This window comes from Artemia sp. Qi Xiang Cuo, chromosome 10 (genome assembly GCF_049724085.1).
Source record: "Artemia sp. Qi Xiang Cuo chromosome 10, ASM4972408v1, whole genome shotgun sequence".
Lineage (NCBI taxonomy): Eukaryota > Metazoa > Arthropoda > Branchiopoda > Anostraca > Artemiidae > Artemia > Artemia sp. Qi Xiang Cuo.
Genome location: NC_142803.1, coordinates 63,694,988 through 63,714,992, shown reverse-complemented (window position 1 = coordinate 63,714,992; position 20,005 = coordinate 63,694,988). Strand labels below are relative to the sequence as shown.

Genomic DNA, 20,005 nt, shown 5'->3' with positions numbered 1-20,005 from the left:
CTTCAAAGTGTTTAAGGAGAGCGGTCAGATGATAGTGTGCATAACAACATCCTCAGAGGGAGGTATAAAGAAAATTGAAAAAATAAGAAGTGAAATAATGAAATACCAAAATGAAAAGAGGATAAAAACAACTTCAAACTGACATTGAAAACCATTTGCTGATTTCACAAAGATCTCACGTAAGATGGATATTTTCTAAAACCCCTTCGCAGTGGGTATTTCTCGATTATCACTGTTCTCGATTCGATGAACCTGCAAAGGTTGTTGTTTTTTTACCAAATCACAGTTTGTTTACACTGTCTTTGAAGGATGCATAATACTATTTATTCAAAAAGAACTTTATTATCTCAAATATAGCCTAAGCCTAGTTAAATGGTAATGAATTAGGTTAATAGAAGGTGAAGCGTAACATATATCAAAGATGTATTAGCATAGTACATTTATTATATAATTAAATAAAAAAACTTCGCTCTTTACGCTAAAGTTTTCTTAGAACTTCTAAAAGAGCTTATTATTCTAATTGAACGGGCTTTGTGATTCAGGAGTCATATTTAAATAATTGGAACTAAAAATCAAATTTTAGCGTAAAGAGTGAAAACAACTTTCAAAATTCTAAAATGTTCAAATTTACTTCCATTATGCAGACGGACTGCTTTGAAGCCATTTTTACGCGAATCAGCAAATCTGCAACATCCTGATAAATCAAATTCTATGGCAAAGCACTTCGGGAATGACAATCATTTACCCTGATAAGCCTCTTAAGAGAAAACTGAGGAAATACCCAAATAGCAGCAGGTTGTACATTTAAACTTAATAGTACCTTCGTTTGTCTTTTGAAAGTATCTCACCAGGTCATTGAGCTCACTCTAAGAAAAAAAAAACTTGGAGTAACCTTTGTCAATATGATATTTAAAACTAATTTGGTTGTTGCTTACAAATCCGCCTGAGCCCTTTGAATCAATCATATGTCATGTAAATAAGAATGAAACAGGATTTCGGAGCCATGGGGCAATAGACAATTGGTTGACTCAAAGTTAGAGCAAGCTTCAAAGAGAAGTGATCCTTCTTTTCACGTCAAAAGGAATTCCAAAATGAAACAAGTTCTTCTTACACTTAAACCACAGATGAAGAATCTTGCCTGTCTGCCTCTCCTCTCCTTAATTTTAGAAAGCAAAAAATTATTTCATCAACAGAAAAATATGGGCTAGATTCATCTATGAGAGGTAATATATTTCCATCCTCCAAATTTCAACTAACTATACAAACTCGGAGGTTCAAGTAGAACAAGTCTACTTGAATTATGATTCTTAGTCAGATATCTTTTTAGCATTAAACGCTTCACATCTAAGAAAAATACGAATCATCTTGTAGTTCTATTCACGTATTTGATGACATGATTTTAATACAACTAGACTCAAATAACCTCCTCCCTCCTACTTGCCATTTGTGTTATAATTTAGAGTGATTCTCTAGACAACATTTTAAAGTACGATAAGATTATTGGACAGAATTTTCAAAACAGCAGCATGTCCAAAGGGTCTCTAGATTCCATATCCCTTGGCCAAGGCCGTATCCAGGGGGGGGGGGGTTTCCCCGGTTTGAACCCCCCACGAAATTTTTTACCGAGTCGAAAATAATTCGAAAATTAGTAAAACCAAGGTAAAAATCAGTAAAATTAGTCGAAAACAGAGTCAAAAATTAGTAAACCCCCCCCCCCCAAAAGTAAAAAATTAGTAACCCCCCCCCCCCCTGAACAAAAATCCTGGATACGGCCCTGCCCTTGGCCCCAATTTCACAGAAGGCCTATAGATCAAACACAAACTTATTTTTATTTTATTTTTGTCAATTTTAGCCACTAGTCATCAGCAGCATTGGCATACAGTTTATCCTAGTGAACCAAAAAAGGAAGTAAAAAAGGGGAACAGCCTATCATTTAATTTGGTAGAATCACTATTGATGCAAGAATTTAAGCATAAGCTGGTCAGCGCAACCTTTTATATCAATCAGTTAAATATCTGGCAGACTGTCAAACATGCTGGTATATGTATATGTTTTTTTTTTTCATTTATTTGGTTCTCATTTTCGTCTTACTTCCTGTTTTGTGATAGTTTCAGTAAATGTTCTTATTTTATATGAGCTTACCGTTGTTTTTAACAATAAATATACAAGTACCATAGTCCATGGTTACAAAAAAACAAACACAATCCATGGTTTTGTAAAATAAAACATAAGAAAACTGAACTGTAAAATGATTCAACTCTTCATTCATTAGGGTGGTTTTCGGGTAACAAATCGATGGTAGTTCCAACACAAACGTAATATAGACAAAAAAAAAAGCTGTTTTAAAATATTAAACAGTAACATACCACTTGGTATCTTTCTCTATCGTCGTTGGCCATTCCATGAAATCTCTTCTTTGACACTTCATCAAGATTTGCCCACCTTCTTCCCAGTTCCTTTCCATCAAGACCCTTGGCACCAAGACCAGGATGTTGAGAATACACTTTTGATCTTTCGTACTTACAAAACCAGAAGAAAGCACTCCTAAAAATAATAATGATGAAGTTAAGGGGGTAATACTCTGCCGAAGGTAGCTCTGTAACGTATTGCAACATGAGAGCGAAGTTCTCATTCTTCTCAAACTCATTCCGAGAAAAAACACGATTCAATATTGGCCCTTTCTTTTTTCGACATTACGAAACTGCTGCTACTACTAACAACAACTCACCGCAGCACCATGCCGCCTGAGGCAAACACAGCAATGTACGCTCCTCCTCCATCACAGCCTATTCAAAGCCTCCCTTTTTACACCCTCCCACGAAGTTCCCATTACCTTTAAATCTTTCTTTATGAAGCCCTAATATTGAGTGAAGGTCCCTATTGGTCCCTTAAATTAATAAAGGTCCCTGAAGTCCCTTTTCTTGCTTTGGTTTAAAGCTCTGTATCCTGAAGGCTACCAATACCTATGGGTATATGGTTTTCATTTTTTTTTTGTTTCAATTGTAATTCTTGGAAACTGTTTTTGCTTATCTAAGACAAAACTTGTTGTTGCATAGGCTACAGCATTACTCTCTGGATAGAGCAGACCAGCTAGTAATGAAGGGGAGTGATCCCCTTCGCCTCTGGAGTCAATAGGCTAGGGGATGGTGGGTTCAGTTGGCTTTGTTAAATACTTAAAAAACTTTTCTGGATGTCACTGTTACACACAGAGAAAAAAAAAATAAGAGAATGGTTCCAAGCACAAAATACAAAGGAGGCAGCGTTAAAACCAGGTTTCTTGCACAATTTCGAGCTTATTTACTATTCTCAAACTATTAGACTAGCTCCTAGCACCCTTTTTCACTTGAATTCACATTTCTGGCAATAGCCTATATATTTTTCTACCATCTTCTTTTCTTTTTTGAAGTTTCAGTTTGAATAAGAATGGGAAAGTGCAAGTTCAAGGAGACTTGGTTAGAAGCATAAGATGTGAGGGGACAACAAATGAAAGAGTGGTGTAAAGCTGTTCAGGGAGATCTGTTCTCTTTTCAATGTTGTATCTGCAATATATTGCTTGTCTGCCATAAGGGTTCCTATGCTTTACTTCAGCATGCCAGGACTGCTGAACATAAGAAGAATGTTACCATAAACCTAATGTCAAATCAGCTTTGTCTCTCAGCAGTATCTTCTGTGGAGAGTGGCAAACCATCAAAACTGCCCATGCACTTAGGTCCTTATCGAGTATAGGATAAAAAAAAAACAGTTGCAGGAATTACGTTGGCTCTGTAGATGATTGAGTCTGACTAATCTGGGAAATCTGCAGACTTATTTGGAAAAATGTTTAGAGATACAGCCGTAAAAAACTTTTTCTTTGGGCAAACTAAGTTTGCTTATTTATTAATCAAAACTGGAGCCTATTTTCAGAACATGACCCTTGATTAGGTCTGCAAAAGTTATTATGTTGTCGAGTTTGAGGAAGCCACAAACTCAGAAAGTAAGAAAGAGCTTCAAATGAAGACCCAAATCTGGTCTGAAAAGATGAAATGAGTGGTAGAAAGACATTTGAAAACTTTATTTACTGGAAATGCCACAGATGAAGTCAGAACAATCTATGAGAGTGGTTTATCTATATCTAAACTACTAGCATTAATTTGTGACAGTATGAACATGAACAAAAACTTTCTGACTGATTGACAGTGAAAAAAGGGAATTGATAGGTAGTGAAGGTCTCCTTGGTATTGGTACCTGCAAGATCCATTTCGTACCCAATGCTTTTTGAAGAGTTTGCAGGAAATCAGCAAGAATTGTTTTGATCTGATCATCAAAGGGTAGTACTTTTTTAGTGGCTGGCCAGCTAGACAAGAAGACTATGGGAAGATACAAGAGAAAACTGGTGTTCCAATGTCACAATTTTTTAAACACATACCCACCAATTGGTTAACAATAGGACCTGCTGCTTTGAGGCTAAGGGAACAGATGCCAGCTCTGTCGAATACTTTGTTGTCTAAATTCCAAAGAAAAACCCTAATCTTATTAAATAAAATGCATACAAAGAGATCATCCAGCTAATAACAACTGACCATGAAAGCAGAGTGCCAGTTTTTGTTGATATTTTGAATCTCCTCACACATTTCACAGAAAAGTTTAAACAGGAAGAGCCTATAGTGCATGAGCTCTATATGGAGCTGAATCTGCTGGTCTTGATAATGACTGGAAAAGTCTTAAAACCCAAAGCAACCAAAGAGGTTAGGAATGAACTAATGCTTCACCCATTCAAAGATGAAAAGAACTTTGTGCCACTGCTACAGACAGTTGTGAGTGACAAGATTGTCAATTGTCTCAAGTCAGTAGACAAGCTTCCAAAATGCTCATTCATTCAGCATGTTCAGAAGCATTATTCTGCAGCTGCTAGACATGTCCTTGAGCAAATACTTGGTGCAGATTTTTGAATATGTTGTTGGAAGTGTTAACTTTTCTGCATCCCAATGAAGTTTCAATGCCAATTTTTGCTCAGAGTTTATTACATGCTGCCAGGAAGTTACCCACTATGACACAAAAGAACATGCAAGTTGACAAGTTTAAGGTAGTTCAGTTTCAGGAGGAAAGATTGACAACAAGTGGAACAATGTGATTCAGGGAGGAAATATTCAAACATATCTGAACTTGTAAAAAATGCTTTGACCATTACATGGAGGTCTGCCAGAATGGAGCAGGACTTCTCCCTTTCCGGAAGGTTCTTAGCAAAGAAAGAGCTTTGGTGAATGAGCAAACTTTGAATGCAAAACTATTTGTGATAGATGGGTTGGGCATATTTGGAGGACATGCGCAAAATGCTGCTGTCACCAAAAACTTGATAAAACTAGTAAAATCCACAAATTCTCAGCATAACTTTTGGGTGATTCGAAGATGCAGATAAACTTGCAGGAATACATCAAACAAGGCAATAACAGCTAAAAGGGAATTAAACGCAATAGATTTTTTATCTTGCATTCCAGTACTAACTCCTACCCCCACAATAAGCACAAAGAGTAGCCTTCAACTTTTTGCTATTCAATAAAGAGACGCTTCAGTTAATTGTTAGCTTGTTTATCAACTCAGCATATGATCAATCCTGCGTTGAGAGGGAGGTGAGAATCCGCCCTCACAAAATTTATCTGGGACATGCTAAAATAGGTGAAAAGTCTATATCTGAGTTGCGTTTGATTTAACACTTAGTTAACTAGCGAGTCTACGTTTTCGCTTTTAGCTTTTTTTTGCCACAAAGTTAACTAAGAAAGTTTACCAGGCTTTTGCAAATAGAACGGATAGTATGGCAGAAAATTTGAAATTGCTATAACGCTCCCCTTCTGAAGCCTATTGCTGATTCTAGGTGGGAGCAAAGGGCTAGCTAAGCCTGGAAATTTCCACGGCGGTGGTGGGCATACAGGCAATGAGACTTGACCTTCCGTTCCTAGACAGCATAGGACATCTGTTAGCGCACCTCAAAGTGGTGAAGGGGTGTAAACATCACTGAGCTCCACGCCAAGCAAGGCGATAGCCAACACGCTTTGGGTGACTGCAAGACTGGGACCTTGTGGTGTACCTTATACCCAAGAAACGCTCAATGATGATGACAAATATGATGTTGAAAAGTTTGGCTACGGCATCCCCGGTATTATGCGATGCGACAAGAATGGCGCTCTAGTCGAAATTATGCTAGCTACCGTCCTATCAAGAAGACAAGGCTTGAATATCGGCTGCTGGAACTTGTGCTCAATTAAATGCTCATTGACACTAGCTTTTGTAGCTGATGAATTTTATCTTTATAACCTTGATATTCTATGCGTTTCTGAGACGAGACTAAATGGACGTAACATCTTGACCCTTTAATCCTCGGCTGGGAAGGCGGTCTCTTTTTATAACTCGGGACCATTAGATGGATCTGGCCGAGCAGGAGTAGGTATCTTGTTGTCCCCCAAAGTAGTCACTGGGTTCATCGAATATGAGCCTGTGTCTGAGAGAATCGTACGGGCAAGATTTAAATGCCACACAAACAATCTGACTATACTTAGCGTTTACGCCCCAATAAGGGGTGCCACTTAACAGCAAAAAGATCAGTTTTACAGTGACCTGCAAGACAGTCATTGATAAAATTCCCCGGAAAGATATCCTCCTAATTGGAGACAACTTCAATGCAAGGATCGGCGGAAAACTCAATGACTTGGAACAAGTGATCGCCAAGCACGGCCTCGGAGACAGGTGCAAAAATGGAAACAGGCTTTTGCGGTTCGCCATGCAGAACAATATCGCTGTGGCTAACACCTGGTTTGGGCACAAGCCGTGTCATATGTATACATGGGAATCCCTTGATGGAAGAGTAAAGGTCCAAATAGATTATCTCCTTGTATCCTGACGATGGAAATCCATGGTGTTGGACTCAAGAGTGCACAGAAGTGCTGACACGGGATCGAAAAATGGATCTGACTACTTCTTGCTGAGGACAAGGCTAAAGTATAGACTTAGCTCAAGAAAGACTAGTATGCCGAACCAGAAAATAGACGTGTCGAAGCTGAAAGTTGATGAAAACCGAGGAGCATTTGTCCTTGTAATCTCAAACCACTTTGCTGTCCTTCAAGATGACACCGAAGAGGCGACCACAACTGATCAGTGCCCCAACTGCCCCAACATAAAGATTGAGAAGAAATGGAGCAAATTCAAGGACCACATCAATGAAGCTACCTCAAACATACTTGGGTTTGTCAAGCATAAAACCAAGAATTGGATCTCAGAAAAGACACTCAAACTCTCTGCCAAGAAAAAAGAAATGACCAACAAGAAGTTCCTCACATACAAAGTGCTACGACAAGAATGTCGCAAAACAGCAAGAGCTGACAAAAAAGCCTACTGGTCTAATGTTGCCAGCGATATGGAAAGAGCCACATCACGGAACGATACACGAAAACTCAATCAGATACTTGGAGAATGCACTGGGAAGAAGAAGCAAACTACCATCCCCTTGCTTAAGGCGAAGGATGGGAAAATACTCACAAGCAGCGAGGAGCGTATCGAAAGATGGCGAGTTCACTTCCAAGAGCTATTGAGACCAGAAGACAATAGTAATCGAAAGCAACCACTTACAGTATTGCAGAACCCCCCGCACAACCAGGCTTATGAAAATGTATGTACGGACCCACCCTCCAGGGATGAAGTAATTAAGGCAATCCAAGGTTTGAAAAATCATAAAAGTCCAGGAATAGATGGGATTCCTGCCGAGCTACTGAAAGCTCTCCCCAAGGTGGCGGTGGATGAACTTCATAGCGTGATAACCGAAGGCTGGGACAATGAATACATCACAGATGACTGGAAGACCTCAATAATTGTCACTATCTTCAAAAAAGGAGACCAAATGGACTGCAAAAACTACCGAGGTATATCACTTATCTCCATTGCTGCCAAGCTGTTCGCGGTCTTTACTTTTAAATAGATTTAGAGACACCAGAAACAGCCGAACGTGACCCAACCAAGCAGGATTCAGGCCGGGAATGGGTTGTTGTGACCAGATTTTTATCCTGCAATCCTTGAACACCGGTTTAAACACCAGCAGGAAACAATCGAATTAACACCTCCGAGACAAACAGTATGGCTTCCAGCCAAATCGCTCATGTGCGGACCTTATATTTTCGATTAGACTTCAAGCTGAAGAAAGCATAGATTGGCGTTTGAAGATCTATATGATCTTTGTGGACTTCAAGAAGGCATTCTACTCTGTAGATCATGAAAGCCTATGGAAGATTCTCATCCATTATGGAACCCCTGAGAAAATAATGACGATTACTACCGCCATGTATGAGGGCAGCTAATGCGGCGTAAAGACACTACAGACCAAAACTTGTTTCTTCTGCATTTTGTCAGGAATACAAGAGGGGTGTGTTCTAATACCATTACTTTTTGTTATATTGGTTAATTACATTTTGCGTAAAACATAGACAAGAAGCATCATATTACGCCGAAGTCCAGTTCAATGATATCGACTCTGCAGAAGACATGGCAGTGTTTAAGTCAAGAAAAAGCGGCTTCAAGAATTACTAGACGAGGTCACTGTAAAAGCAAATCATCTTAACCCACGTGTGAATGCTAAGAAAACCAAACGGATGGCAACAAGTGACTCTCCTCAGTCTATAAATGTGACGACCAAGATGTTGAAAAAATTATCCAGTTCAAATACCTAGGAAGTATCATCGCGAACACAGCTTGACAGTGAGAAGTACTCACCAGAATAGCTGTAGGTGAGAAGCATTCATTACAAGAATAGGACAGGCAAATGGTGCCTTCAACATTCTACATCAAGTAAGGAGATCTCAGAGATTTTCTCTACGCCTGAATACGTTGAGCTCAGTGATGGCCTCTGAGCACTGGTATACTCTCAGCACAAATAGAAAGCTAAGAAATGACACACATATAGAAATAATACACAGCAAGACAGAGTTTGATTAGTCTGGGTCTATCCCTCTTCAAGCCACACCTGAGCTTCCTCACAACTGTCAACTCACTGCACCGAGAACTTCACCACCCATCACATAAAATGCTTAAAACTTTGTCGGTTGGTACTACACTGCTTCAATCTGGTCGCAAACCTAAGCGATTTTTCCTTTTGTCCTCATACAGCCTATCACAATGTTACAAGGGTTTGCAGCGTCTGCAGTGACCCGCTGCAAAGGCAACACAAAAACAAATTCATTTTCTCAAGGTTTTCTAAAAAAAAATATAATGCATTGCAATAACCCGATATTTCAGAGAGAACCTCAATAAACTAATTAACTAGTTTAATTAGCTAAAACACAATTAAACTAAATAAATTAGTAACAGAGCCTGTCAAAGACAGCCATAAATAAAGAAAAAAAACGTAGCTTTACTTTTTTTATCAGTACCAGAGAAATTTTTTTTTGCCCTCTTCCTCCCAATTCAAAATTCAAAGGGATGTCGCTGGGACGTATGCTGGGGCATGTATAAAAACCATATGCAAGGGCAGGGGCTTTGTGACCCACAAGCTCCCCTCCCTTTCAAGAATCCTAAATTTACTAGATTTCTATGGGTTTCTCACCCAAATTATCAAATGACATTTACCAAACGAATTTTTTTAGGGGCTTGTAAAAAGAATGACTACTCTTGGATACGTGTTATTTATCTTTTAAAACTAATTTTATATTTTTTTTTTTATACTGCACAAAGGAACAAACTTGGCGGGGGGGGGGGGATAAAACCCTTTGAACCCGAAATTAAAAAAAAATGTCTGTAAGATCCTGTGGACTCTTCCTTGGGATTTACCTTGGTCCCTCCGCATTGCCACCAAGAAAAGACAGAAATTCGATACAGTTTTTTGGGATCTAATTGAATCAAGAGTGGTTATTATATTTGGAAAGATCATTGAATACCAAATCTAATTACATTAATCTATATTTCCTATCTGATTCCCGCTTTTTAATAAACCTTTATTGTCCTAATCTGTGGTTGCTATACTAGTCACTTTTCAAAATACTTTTAAGAAGACACATTCAGTTTTCAGGTTCTAAGACATTAGAATTATGTGAATTTTGTAGCTTAACATTAATGAACTTATTTATAACTGATGTACACAAAAAGAGCATAAAGGTAGAGTAAAAAAGAAGAAGAAAAGAAACAAGGGCAAAAATCTATGATCAAAGAACATTTTGTCGTACCACAACCTGTTAACAGTTTTAAGAATCTAAATAATGAATTTGGAAAAATCTAAAAAAAAGAAGAATCTTAAATAAACCTTAATTAAATAATAATCTGAGTTAATTAAATAATAATAAATAATAATAATTAAATAATAATCTTAAATAATCTTAAAGAACCTTTAATAAAGAATCTAATTCAATTTAAAAATTTAATAAGCAGTTTAAAACTGCTGACTTGCAGTTTCACACTAAAAATTGTGCATTGTCAGAAATGCGATGGCGTCAATCCTACTGCCATAAAATTGACACTTACCATCCCCCAAACTGACCGCAATTATCCCCGGAATTCAGTCACATCCGAGATGCGATTATTTATCACACTCTTTAAACTATAAATTCCACAATAGTCAGAAATGCGGCCACGTCAATCTTGCCAATACTTCCATAAAACTAATTTCTACTGTTGTCCGAACTGGTCGCAGGTTGATCACCTGACTTGAGGATCACATGACTCAGGGGTTAGATTTTTGTGTGTCATTGTGCACCCGATTCCATTACAAACTAGTAGGAGAGTCAGTACATATTGAAACGTCAAGATGTTAGAAGTTTTAAATGATAAATTTGTCTCGTTTCCCTAAGTAAAAGGATTTTAGCTTAGAAAAAGTGAAACATTTTGGCTATTGCGCTCATCAGTTTTATACTTGTAAGAAGATGGATGAGGTGATGATGGAAATGTTGAGGGAGGTATGGAAAAATTAAGACTGAAGCAAAGAAGATAACTTTCCAAGGCTGGAAAAGGTCCAAAACAACGAAAGTTATGATTTATAGTATTATATCCCTTTCTAAAAACATTGCTTTTAATTATTCCGATACAGAAAGTGACCATCATGCCAACCCTAGAAGCAGCCCCGATGGTACCTTAAGTCATGCTAATTGTAAATACCTTGATCTTCTTGATTTTGTTACCAATGTGAAGCCAAAACTAGTGAATAATAATTCCCTTAATGATCTTTGTTTCAACATCAGAAGCATCCAGGAAAAGTGGCTCAAGTTTTAAGATTTAAGTCTGTTCAATGGTATCTGGCCTTTTGACGTTATAGGATTAACAGAGACATGGCCCTTGGATAATGATAACACTAGTGTTTTTCCACCCCCTGGTTACCAAATAATCCCTCTGTGCAGGAGATTGACCAAGTGTTCCGTGGTTAACTCACTTTACATCCGTTCAAATGTAAATTTTACCAGGCTATCAGAGTCCGAATCAACTTTCTCTACACAAATAAATCTCAGAGGTATTTATTCAATAATTGTTAACACAGTTATTGGCCAAATTTCCAATATACTCTCCTTGTTTTATAAACCTCCTCCATTTCCGACCCCATATTTTTGTAATCTATTTGATGATTTCTCTAGTTTTATTAATCTACCCCATAAAAGGCAATAGCTTTTGGGGACTTTAATTGTAACCTACTCACTGTTGGTAAAAATATTGAATCTGACACTTTTTTTGAATCAGTGACCGTGAGTGGTCTTCTACCCACAATTTTTTTCACCATTAGAGTTGATCCTGTGAGATCAACTTGTGAGATCAACTTCAACATTAATTGATAACATTTTTGTATCTACTTCCCTGGGAAATGGCCTGTCCTCAGATATAATGTTTTTAGATCTGTCAAACCACTTTCCTATTCACTTGCCACTACCTTCACAACCACTCCCTCTACTCTCTAAAATTAATATCCCAACAAGACCCCGGCACCACGCCGGCAGATCAACCGAACGCCGCCGACAAGAGGCCCTGTTGACCACCATCAAAGTGTTGCGATACCACCGGCGCGCCACCGCCACCAGCGGCGGCGGCGGTCGGTGGACGTTAAAATAATTTTACGACAATTCTTTATTGCGTCAACCGCAAAGTCGGAGCTTTTCCTTCTCATGTGGTTTAGTATTTCGATTTTCCTGATTAAAAATCAAGCAGGGGTTGCAGTATCCCCGAATTTTCGGGTATTTCCCCGAAAATCAATGTGTCACCCCGAAAAAGAATTTGGTTCCCCAAATCCCCGAAAATCATGCAATCATGGTGCCACCCCTAGCGATTTATCACCAGTGATTTTCCCTGCCAAATATTACTTTGCATAACATAATTCTTCACTACTCTCTTGTTCGTTAATGTTCGTCTCTTTTGTTACTTTGCATAAAAACCAGACAGATGCACTATGCAATTGCAAACATTGAAATATACAGAGTTCTTCATATATTGAAAAAAAAAGGATCGTCTTTATGAAATGAGCTTAAATAATTTCGAATGCAGTTTCCCAAGTGCTATTTCTTACATCATTCGTAGTCATCTAAATTGATGTGAACTTTATGTGAGTTTTATTTATTGTTTTTCCCACTGTTTGATTTAACTTACATCCGTTTATCCTCTCTTAACTTCTGTAAATCAGTGCAAGTCCTTTATCAGAAAAGTTCTTGAGTAAGTTTCAATTACAATATAATTGAAGACCTGGAGTGCTTTGCAATTATTTGTTCTACTGGGCACATTCCTACTCCTTGAAAAATGCTCTTTAGTGTTTGGACATCTTTCAAGAAATATATAAAAAAAATGCAATTGTATATCTGCACTCTTTTGTTCAAATACATATGCTTTTTAAGACTTCTGGTAAGCGATTCAAAATTACAAGAAATCCAAAACCAGTCTAAAGAAGACCCCCAGCTAGTTGCACTCTGACAAATTATAAAAACTGGCTGGCCAGTTTGCTGCAAGCTATGTCCTAGTCATGTACTGCCATTTTGGGGAATCCAACACAAACTGTACATTAATGATAAAATCATATTCAAGGGAGAAAAGATAGTGGTACCAGCATGTATGACATCCGACAAGTTAAAACAGCTACACACTTCCCATCTAGGGGTGGAGAAAATTAAACAGAGCCAGGATGCTCATCTACTGGCCTTGACTGAACACAGACATAGAAAATTTGACTGTCAGCTTCTACACATGCCAAAAAAAACAGAAGGACTACAAAAAGAGCCACTAATCTGCTCACCAGTTTCAGTTCTCTCCTGGCAACAAGTTGCCTGTGACATATTCACCTGGCATGGAGCCAGCTACCTCCTAGTGGTGGACTACCATAACCACTTTTTTGAAACTGATCTGTTGTGTGAATTAACAACAGCAGAAGTCATTTTGAAACTGAAATTGCATTTTGCCTGTCATGGCATACCCCAGGTCATGATGTCCAATTATGGTAGACAATTCGTGTCTCATGAATTCAAGAGGTTTGCTAGCTACTGAGGATTTAAGTTAAAAGCATCAAGTCCAATATACCCCCAGTCAAATGGATTAGTGGAAAAGACTATCCAGACTTGCAAGAGCATCTGACCAAGGCAAGTGGAAATGGATCAGACCCATATCTTGGAATTCTTGAATACCGCAACACCCCAATAGACAGTTTAGCTGCACTCTCACAAATGCTCATGAGCCGCTAGCTCTGCTCAAAACTGCCATGCACAGAAAAGCACTTGGAAAAGAGAGTGGTAGAGACTTCTGAATTCTTGCCGAGCAGAGAGATGGCTCAACACAACATCTTGGTGTACATATGCTTCAAGTTCTCTCTGGCTTGCCTTGTCAATTGCTGACAGGTGGAGCCTTTATAATGCATCAGTGACTGGTATTTCAGCACTGGATTGGTAAGTGAAACTCAAGTTGTATGGCTGAATCTGTAGCATCATCCTTTGTAGTCTTGCTGGGGCCTTGTGCAAAGTCTGTTGTAAAATGGTTTCAAGAGGGCAATGATCAGTGAACACATTGACTTGCCTTCCATAAATGTATTGATGGAAGTATCAGCAGCCAAAGACAATGGCGTCAGTAGCGTATCCAGGGAGGGGGGCCGGAGCGCCCCCCCCCACTGAAATTTCTTTTCTTCTTCTTTTTTAAGTACTAATATATTAAGTCCTGAAATATTCACGCTTTTAAGTTATTTGCAACACCCGTTCTTTTTTTCATTTCTTGTTAAATGGCTATCCATTTCTCCGGCAAGCTTATATCATTATTTTACCATCAAATGTGCAATTGCCTCCTGTAATCATACAAAATGTCAAGAAATTTTTCTCACTGTTTAACCCCTGCAGCTATAAGCACTAGCTTCTCTGCAATGAATGAATTGCGGTAAGGAATTGGACTAAGAGGCGATAGTTCATTCAAAGTTTCAAACACTGCTATAATTCCAGTGTAAGCTAAGCATTGAAACAGAAAGGTCACGTGAGAGGAAAGAAAGAAAATTACCTTAAATTACCTTAAAGCGCATGTCCAGCAAGATAAGGTGGTTTTGAGCCTCCTGTAGAAATCTTGCTGGTGGTATTTCAAGGTTATGATTTGACATCCCAGTTCAGCCTCCATTCGGGATTGGTCCAGTCTTGATCAACTCCTTTCTTGAAGGCATCTAGAGTTTTAGATTGGACGGTGGCTACGGATAGGCTGTTCCAGAGTGGGACGGAATGGACTGAGAAGAACTGTTGCTGCTCTTGCTTGATGCAACGGGGGGCCTGCAGCTTCTTGGTGTGTCCTCTTGTGGAAGTTGAGAAGAATGGGGAAAAGACATGACTTAATAGGTCATTTTCTAGCAACTTACAGGTTGCTATTACGTGTCCTCTTTTGCTACGGTATACTAAGGTAGGGAGTTTGAGTAAGGTGAGACGTTCCTTGTAAGATTTGTCTGTGAATGCAGAGATAAGCTTAGTTGCTCTTATTTGGACACTCTCAAGTACTTTCACATCCATCTTATAGTACGGAGAGGCTAGGGTCATGCCAAATTCCAGGTGAGGATGGACCATGGCTTTGTACAGTTTCGTAATCACTCCGGACTTCCTGGTGGTAAATATTCGCTTTATGAGGCCAAGGGCTTGGTTTGCTTTTGCAACTTGAGCTTGTGTGTGGCAGTGAAACTTCAGCTCACTATCAACAATAACCCCCAGGTCCTTCTCCTCACTGACTGCCTCAAGCTGGGCATCTCCTATGTGATATGCAAGTTTTGGATTATTGTGTCCAAGATGTAGAACTTTACATTTTAAGGCATTGAACTGTAGACAGTCTGTCCAGATCTTCTTGCATAGTTGATATTTAGGTCGTTCTGGGCCAGTCCTAGGAGCTTGCAGTCATCAGCATATAGCATCAAAAGATTCTTCAGGTTTGTTGTACAGTTATTGATATACATGCTGACAAGCTTAATTAGTTCTAGTTAGTTCCTGTAGTCAGATACTAATATAAAACTCGTGCTTTACTTGAAGAGCCGTTACTCAGGTTTTCTGTTTGAGGAAATCTCCCCGGCTCTGCAGTAGCAAAACAAATCATTGGCCAATGCATTGCGTTTGGCTTAAAAATGGAGAAATTTGTGGGGGTTGGTTTTGATGGGGCCAGCAACATGTCAGGCTGGTATTCTGGTGCACAGGCAGAATTAGGAAAAATATCTGCATGTGATCTACACCCACTGTGCATCGCACAGCTTAAATTTGGCTTTATGTAAAACTAGTAGGGTAGGACTTGTGAGGTCAATCTTTGCTACTGTACAGCAGATTATATCATTTTTATCATCCTCACCAAAAAGAACAAATATGTTTGTAGAAGCGGTTGCTGTCGTTTATCCCGATAGTCCTGTGAGGAAGCTTGTGAAGTTGTGCAAAACGAGATGGATGGAGTGTCACGATTGCATTTTAGTTTTTATGTCTTTGTATTGTGCGATTATATCCATACTTGCGGAAATAGTTGGTAGCATACTGTGCAATATGGAAGTTAATTCAAAAGCAAATGCGTTGGTTTCAGCAGCAACCAAATTTAGTTTTATGTTCACAATGGCTATGCTAGAGTTTGTAAGTGCCATAATGCTCTCTGTCTCTAAGGTGCTGTAAGCTGAAGATTTAGACTAAGTTGAGTGCTGTTGACATGTTAAGCTATTTTCTGATACTTTACTGCAGTCAAAAACAATATAATTTTGAAACGATTTTTCAGAAAGCATGTGAGATTGCACAAGAGTTAAATGTGGCTCCGGCTGTTCCAAGGTCTATCCAACAAAAGTCCATCAACAATAATGAGTCCATCAAGGTTTTTTGTCACAAGTCATTGTTCAAACCTTACTTTGCTTCACTTATTGAAGAATTTGATCAAAGATTTTTGTGCCATCATCTTTCAAAATCAAAAGGCTTTTGCCAGCTAACAGCAAGTCATTAAAAATTAATGAATTTGTGAATGCTGTTGCTGTTTACAAGGGATTTCACGGGGCTAGATATGCACTCAAATGTGAGTAAGTTCTTTGAAAACAGAAGTGGCTTGGAATGTCTGAGAAACCATCAACTGTTGCTTTAACTCTTACATCATGCAATGCAAAATTTTTTCCCATGCATTCAAAGACTTTTGACAATTTTTCAGACATTACCAGTGACTACTGCTTCTGCTGAGAGGACCTTTAGCTGTCTTAAGCAATTAAAAACCTATCTGCAGAGCTCAGCAGGCAAGGAGCGTCTGAATAGACTAGCTCACATGACCCTGAACAATGATATCCAGGTCCATACTGACCAAGTTTTTGATTAATTTGCAGCCAAAAAAGACCGGCGGCTGTTACTGTGAGAGGTTAGGTCGTCTTTTGTTGCTCGTTTCTTTAAGTGCAGTTGATTCTGTTTTTTAAACTTTAATTGTGCTTCATCCTCTGTAAACAATGTTAATATCAATACATTTCTTGCTTTCATGGCTGCTATATTAGGTAGATTGAGGCCCCCACCCCTCCAAAACCAAAGTCTGGGTAATTGTCTTTGATATAATATTATTTTTTATTTATTTGGTTCTCTAAAAAAAGGGTCCCACAGGCAAATATCAGGAATAATGCACTTCTTTTTTTTATATTTTCTAAATTCTGCTGCTTTGTGGCAGTTCCAAAACATCTACTTGCCCAAAATAGTAACTCTCACTGCTTCTAACTTCTTTTGTTTAATTCTGACTTTGTTGGCAAAATTTTGTTATCCATTCCCAAGTAAAAAAAGTCTACAACTAGAAATACTCATGAAAAGTGTGTACTTTTCATTTCTTTACCTAGATACCCCTCCCCATGAAATCTTGTACTATGATGGATAATTTTTTTGCTCACATGACTGCTATAAAAAGGTAGACTGGCACCCCCCCCAAAACAAAATCCTGGATACACCACTGAATTGCGTAAAGCTCTTTCTCTAGCTATGAGTATCTTTGTTTGGTAGGTGTAAGGGCTCATGAAGTGTATGCTATTGCCTGTCCATTTGTTGAGATGTATGCTCCTAGGCTGTGTGACAAGGCATCAACTGTCAGGTCAATTGAGGTATTTCAGCAATCAAAGAAATGAAGGTGCAACACAATGGAACCCTTTATTTCCTTAAAGGCAACATTGTGCTTTGTTTCCCGAACAAAGTCATTGTCTTTGCAGATGTCAAGAAGGTCCTTGCATTTTGTTGATAGATTAGGGATGTATCTGGCTAGGTAATTTAGCATTCCTAGGTGGGTGGTCAGCTCTTCTTTGTTTTGTGGCTTCAGCATTGCATTAATTGCATGTAGCTTCTCTGGATTGGGAGTATCCCTTTTCCACCAATCATGTGGCCAAAGTAAGTGAACTCTTGTACACCAAATTTACATTTACTGAGGTTGAACCTCACCCCTTTTCAGCTACCTCCTAGTGGTGGACTGCCATAGCCACTTTTTTTAAAACTGAAGTTGCATTTTGCTTGTTATGGCATACCCCAGGTCATGATGTCCAATAATGGTAGACAATTTATGTCCCAAGAATTCAAGAGGTTTGCCAGAGACTGGGGATTCGAGTTAAAAACTTCAAGTCCAATATACCCCCAGTCAAATGGATTAGCAGAAAAGACTATCCAGACTTGCAAAGCATCATGACCAAGGCAAGTGAAAATGGATCAGAACCATACCTTGGAATTCTGGAATACCATAACACCCCAATAGATGGTTTAGCTGCCCCCTCACAAATGCTTATGAGCCGCCAGCTCTGCTTGAAACTGACATGCACAGAAAAGCACTTGGAAAACAGTGGTACAGACTTCTGAATTCTTGCCGAGCAGAGATGGCTCAACACAGACAGAAATCCTACCATAACCAACATGCTAGAGAACATCCCTAACTCAGAGAAGGTGACCAGCTCTTCTTCAGAAAACAGCCAGAACCGCCAGGGAAAAGCGGGGAAATATCACTACTGCAAGCATGAGTCTGCACAGATTATTGCAGATTCCTGACTACCCCCACCAAGCCTGGTATGGCCATAGCTGAGCCCAACCTGCCAGCAAGTGAACTATCTAGCAAAATTCCAGCACAAACAACAGCTGCTCAGGCCACAAGATCTGGCAGAGTGGTGAAGCCACCAGAGAGACTAAACCTATAATGAATAACAAAGCAACAATGAGGCATTTATGTCTAGTGTAAGTCTGCCAAAACCCATTGGAAGCTAATATGAGTGAGCCTTGTGCCTCCTGGTGTGGTGTTCTGTTGTGTCTTGTAGTGAGTGATAATTTGCCAAGTTATATGCAGTTAGCAGAGTAAGCCTCCATGCCTAAAGGTAGAAGGAGCTCATCTCTTTGGAAATAGCTGAAGGGGGTTGTAGCATTATGTGATGCCTTGCTTTATGCTTGTGGTTGTGCACCAGCTTGTTATTATGTGCTCATGTTTATTTGCCTTGATGTTTCCTGTTTTGTTTGCCTTGAAATTTCCTCAAACTTATAAAATTGTATATTCCATGAACTCAGATAAAATGGCCCCTGAACAGCTCATAAATTGTTTTAATTAAGGATAGAGGAGAAGTAAAAGAGGCAATTTTTGGGCCATTTAGAAAACTGACATTTTTATTGACTTAAAAGTTGGCCAGAAATCCCTTTAATTAACAAAGTGGTAATTACTTGCTATAATCTGAAAACCCATTGCTGAAATGATAATGCACCTATCATGCATGCCTTCTTCTAAGTCCAAGTTATAAGGAGAGGGTAGAGATAGTAATTGGTCCATACTTTTTGGAATACATTTTAGGCCCTAGATTTCTTATTTAAGGTATTGGTTAAGTGGAAACTTGCACAGAAAAATATCTTAGAAAATTTGGAACAAAATATGTTCTTAATAAAAAAAACTTTCATATGCTGCCTTAAAGTCTGAGAAATTAAATTTTAATTCACCCTAATTTTAGCTCCCAAAAGCTCCCAAAAACTAAAATGGGAATTCCGAACCCCTCCTGCCAACAAGAAAAACCCCCCCCCAAAAAAATACTTCTTTTTCTTACCTTTTCTTTGTTTTTTTTTCTGCATTTTCTTTTCCCTCCTGGCTTTGGCATTTTCTTTTTTTATTTCTTCCTTCATCTGTTTTTCTCCATGCGTATTCTATTTGCTTCTTCATCTAGTCTAATTAGGCGTGGATCTGTATCCTGTTTTGTTCTTGCCTCAGCCATAACAATCGCTTGAAAATATTTTTCCTTAACTTAGATGTTAACAGTTGATGCATAATTTGCAGATATCGTAAAAAAACGTTTTAAAAACGAAAATAAAGAGCAAAGACGCAGGAAGGTTAGACAATAAAAGCTTTGCAATGCATCGTAAATGTCAGCGTAAAAATGGCTACTATGTACAAATCTATCCACAAAAACCCATCTCCAAGAAAATAACCCCGGGGGCCCGCCCCCAATGGAAAATACATCCCCACAAAAAAATTAGTCCTAACAAATGCCCCCCCCCGCAACCAGACGAAAAAGCTGAAAAAACTGCAGTTTCAGGTTAGGTTAATGTTATTTTCAACCCTAGATTCATTCTTATAGGTATTTAGTTCAGTGGAAACT

The 20,005-nt window shown here is 38.8% G+C and overlaps 3 protein-coding genes across 4 annotated transcripts in view; all 3 read right to left on the bottom strand.

The window, feature by feature from the left end:
* The window catches only part of LOC148948024 (uncharacterized), a 33,018-nt gene extending 13,250 nt beyond the window's left edge, over window positions 1–19,768 (bottom strand). Inside the window, exons 1-2 of the mRNA XM_089095180.1 lie at window positions 19,457–19,768; window positions 2,367–2,544 (exon numbers count right to left, since the gene is read on the bottom strand). Of these exons, the coding sequence (XP_088951306.1) occupies window positions 2,367–2,544; window positions 19,457–19,569 (291 nt within the window). The 5' untranslated portion in view covers window positions 19,570–19,768. The remainder of the gene's footprint in view (window positions 1–2,366; window positions 2,545–19,456) is intronic.
* Window positions 1–20,005, bottom strand: part of LOC148948018 (uncharacterized) — a 527,253-nt gene that overhangs the window by 257,918 nt on the left and 249,330 nt on the right. The gene's annotated exons all lie outside the window — the stretch shown is intronic.
* The window catches only part of LOC148948019 (uncharacterized), a 437,936-nt gene that overhangs the window by 238,789 nt on the left and 179,142 nt on the right, over window positions 1–20,005 (bottom strand). The window lies entirely within an intron of this gene.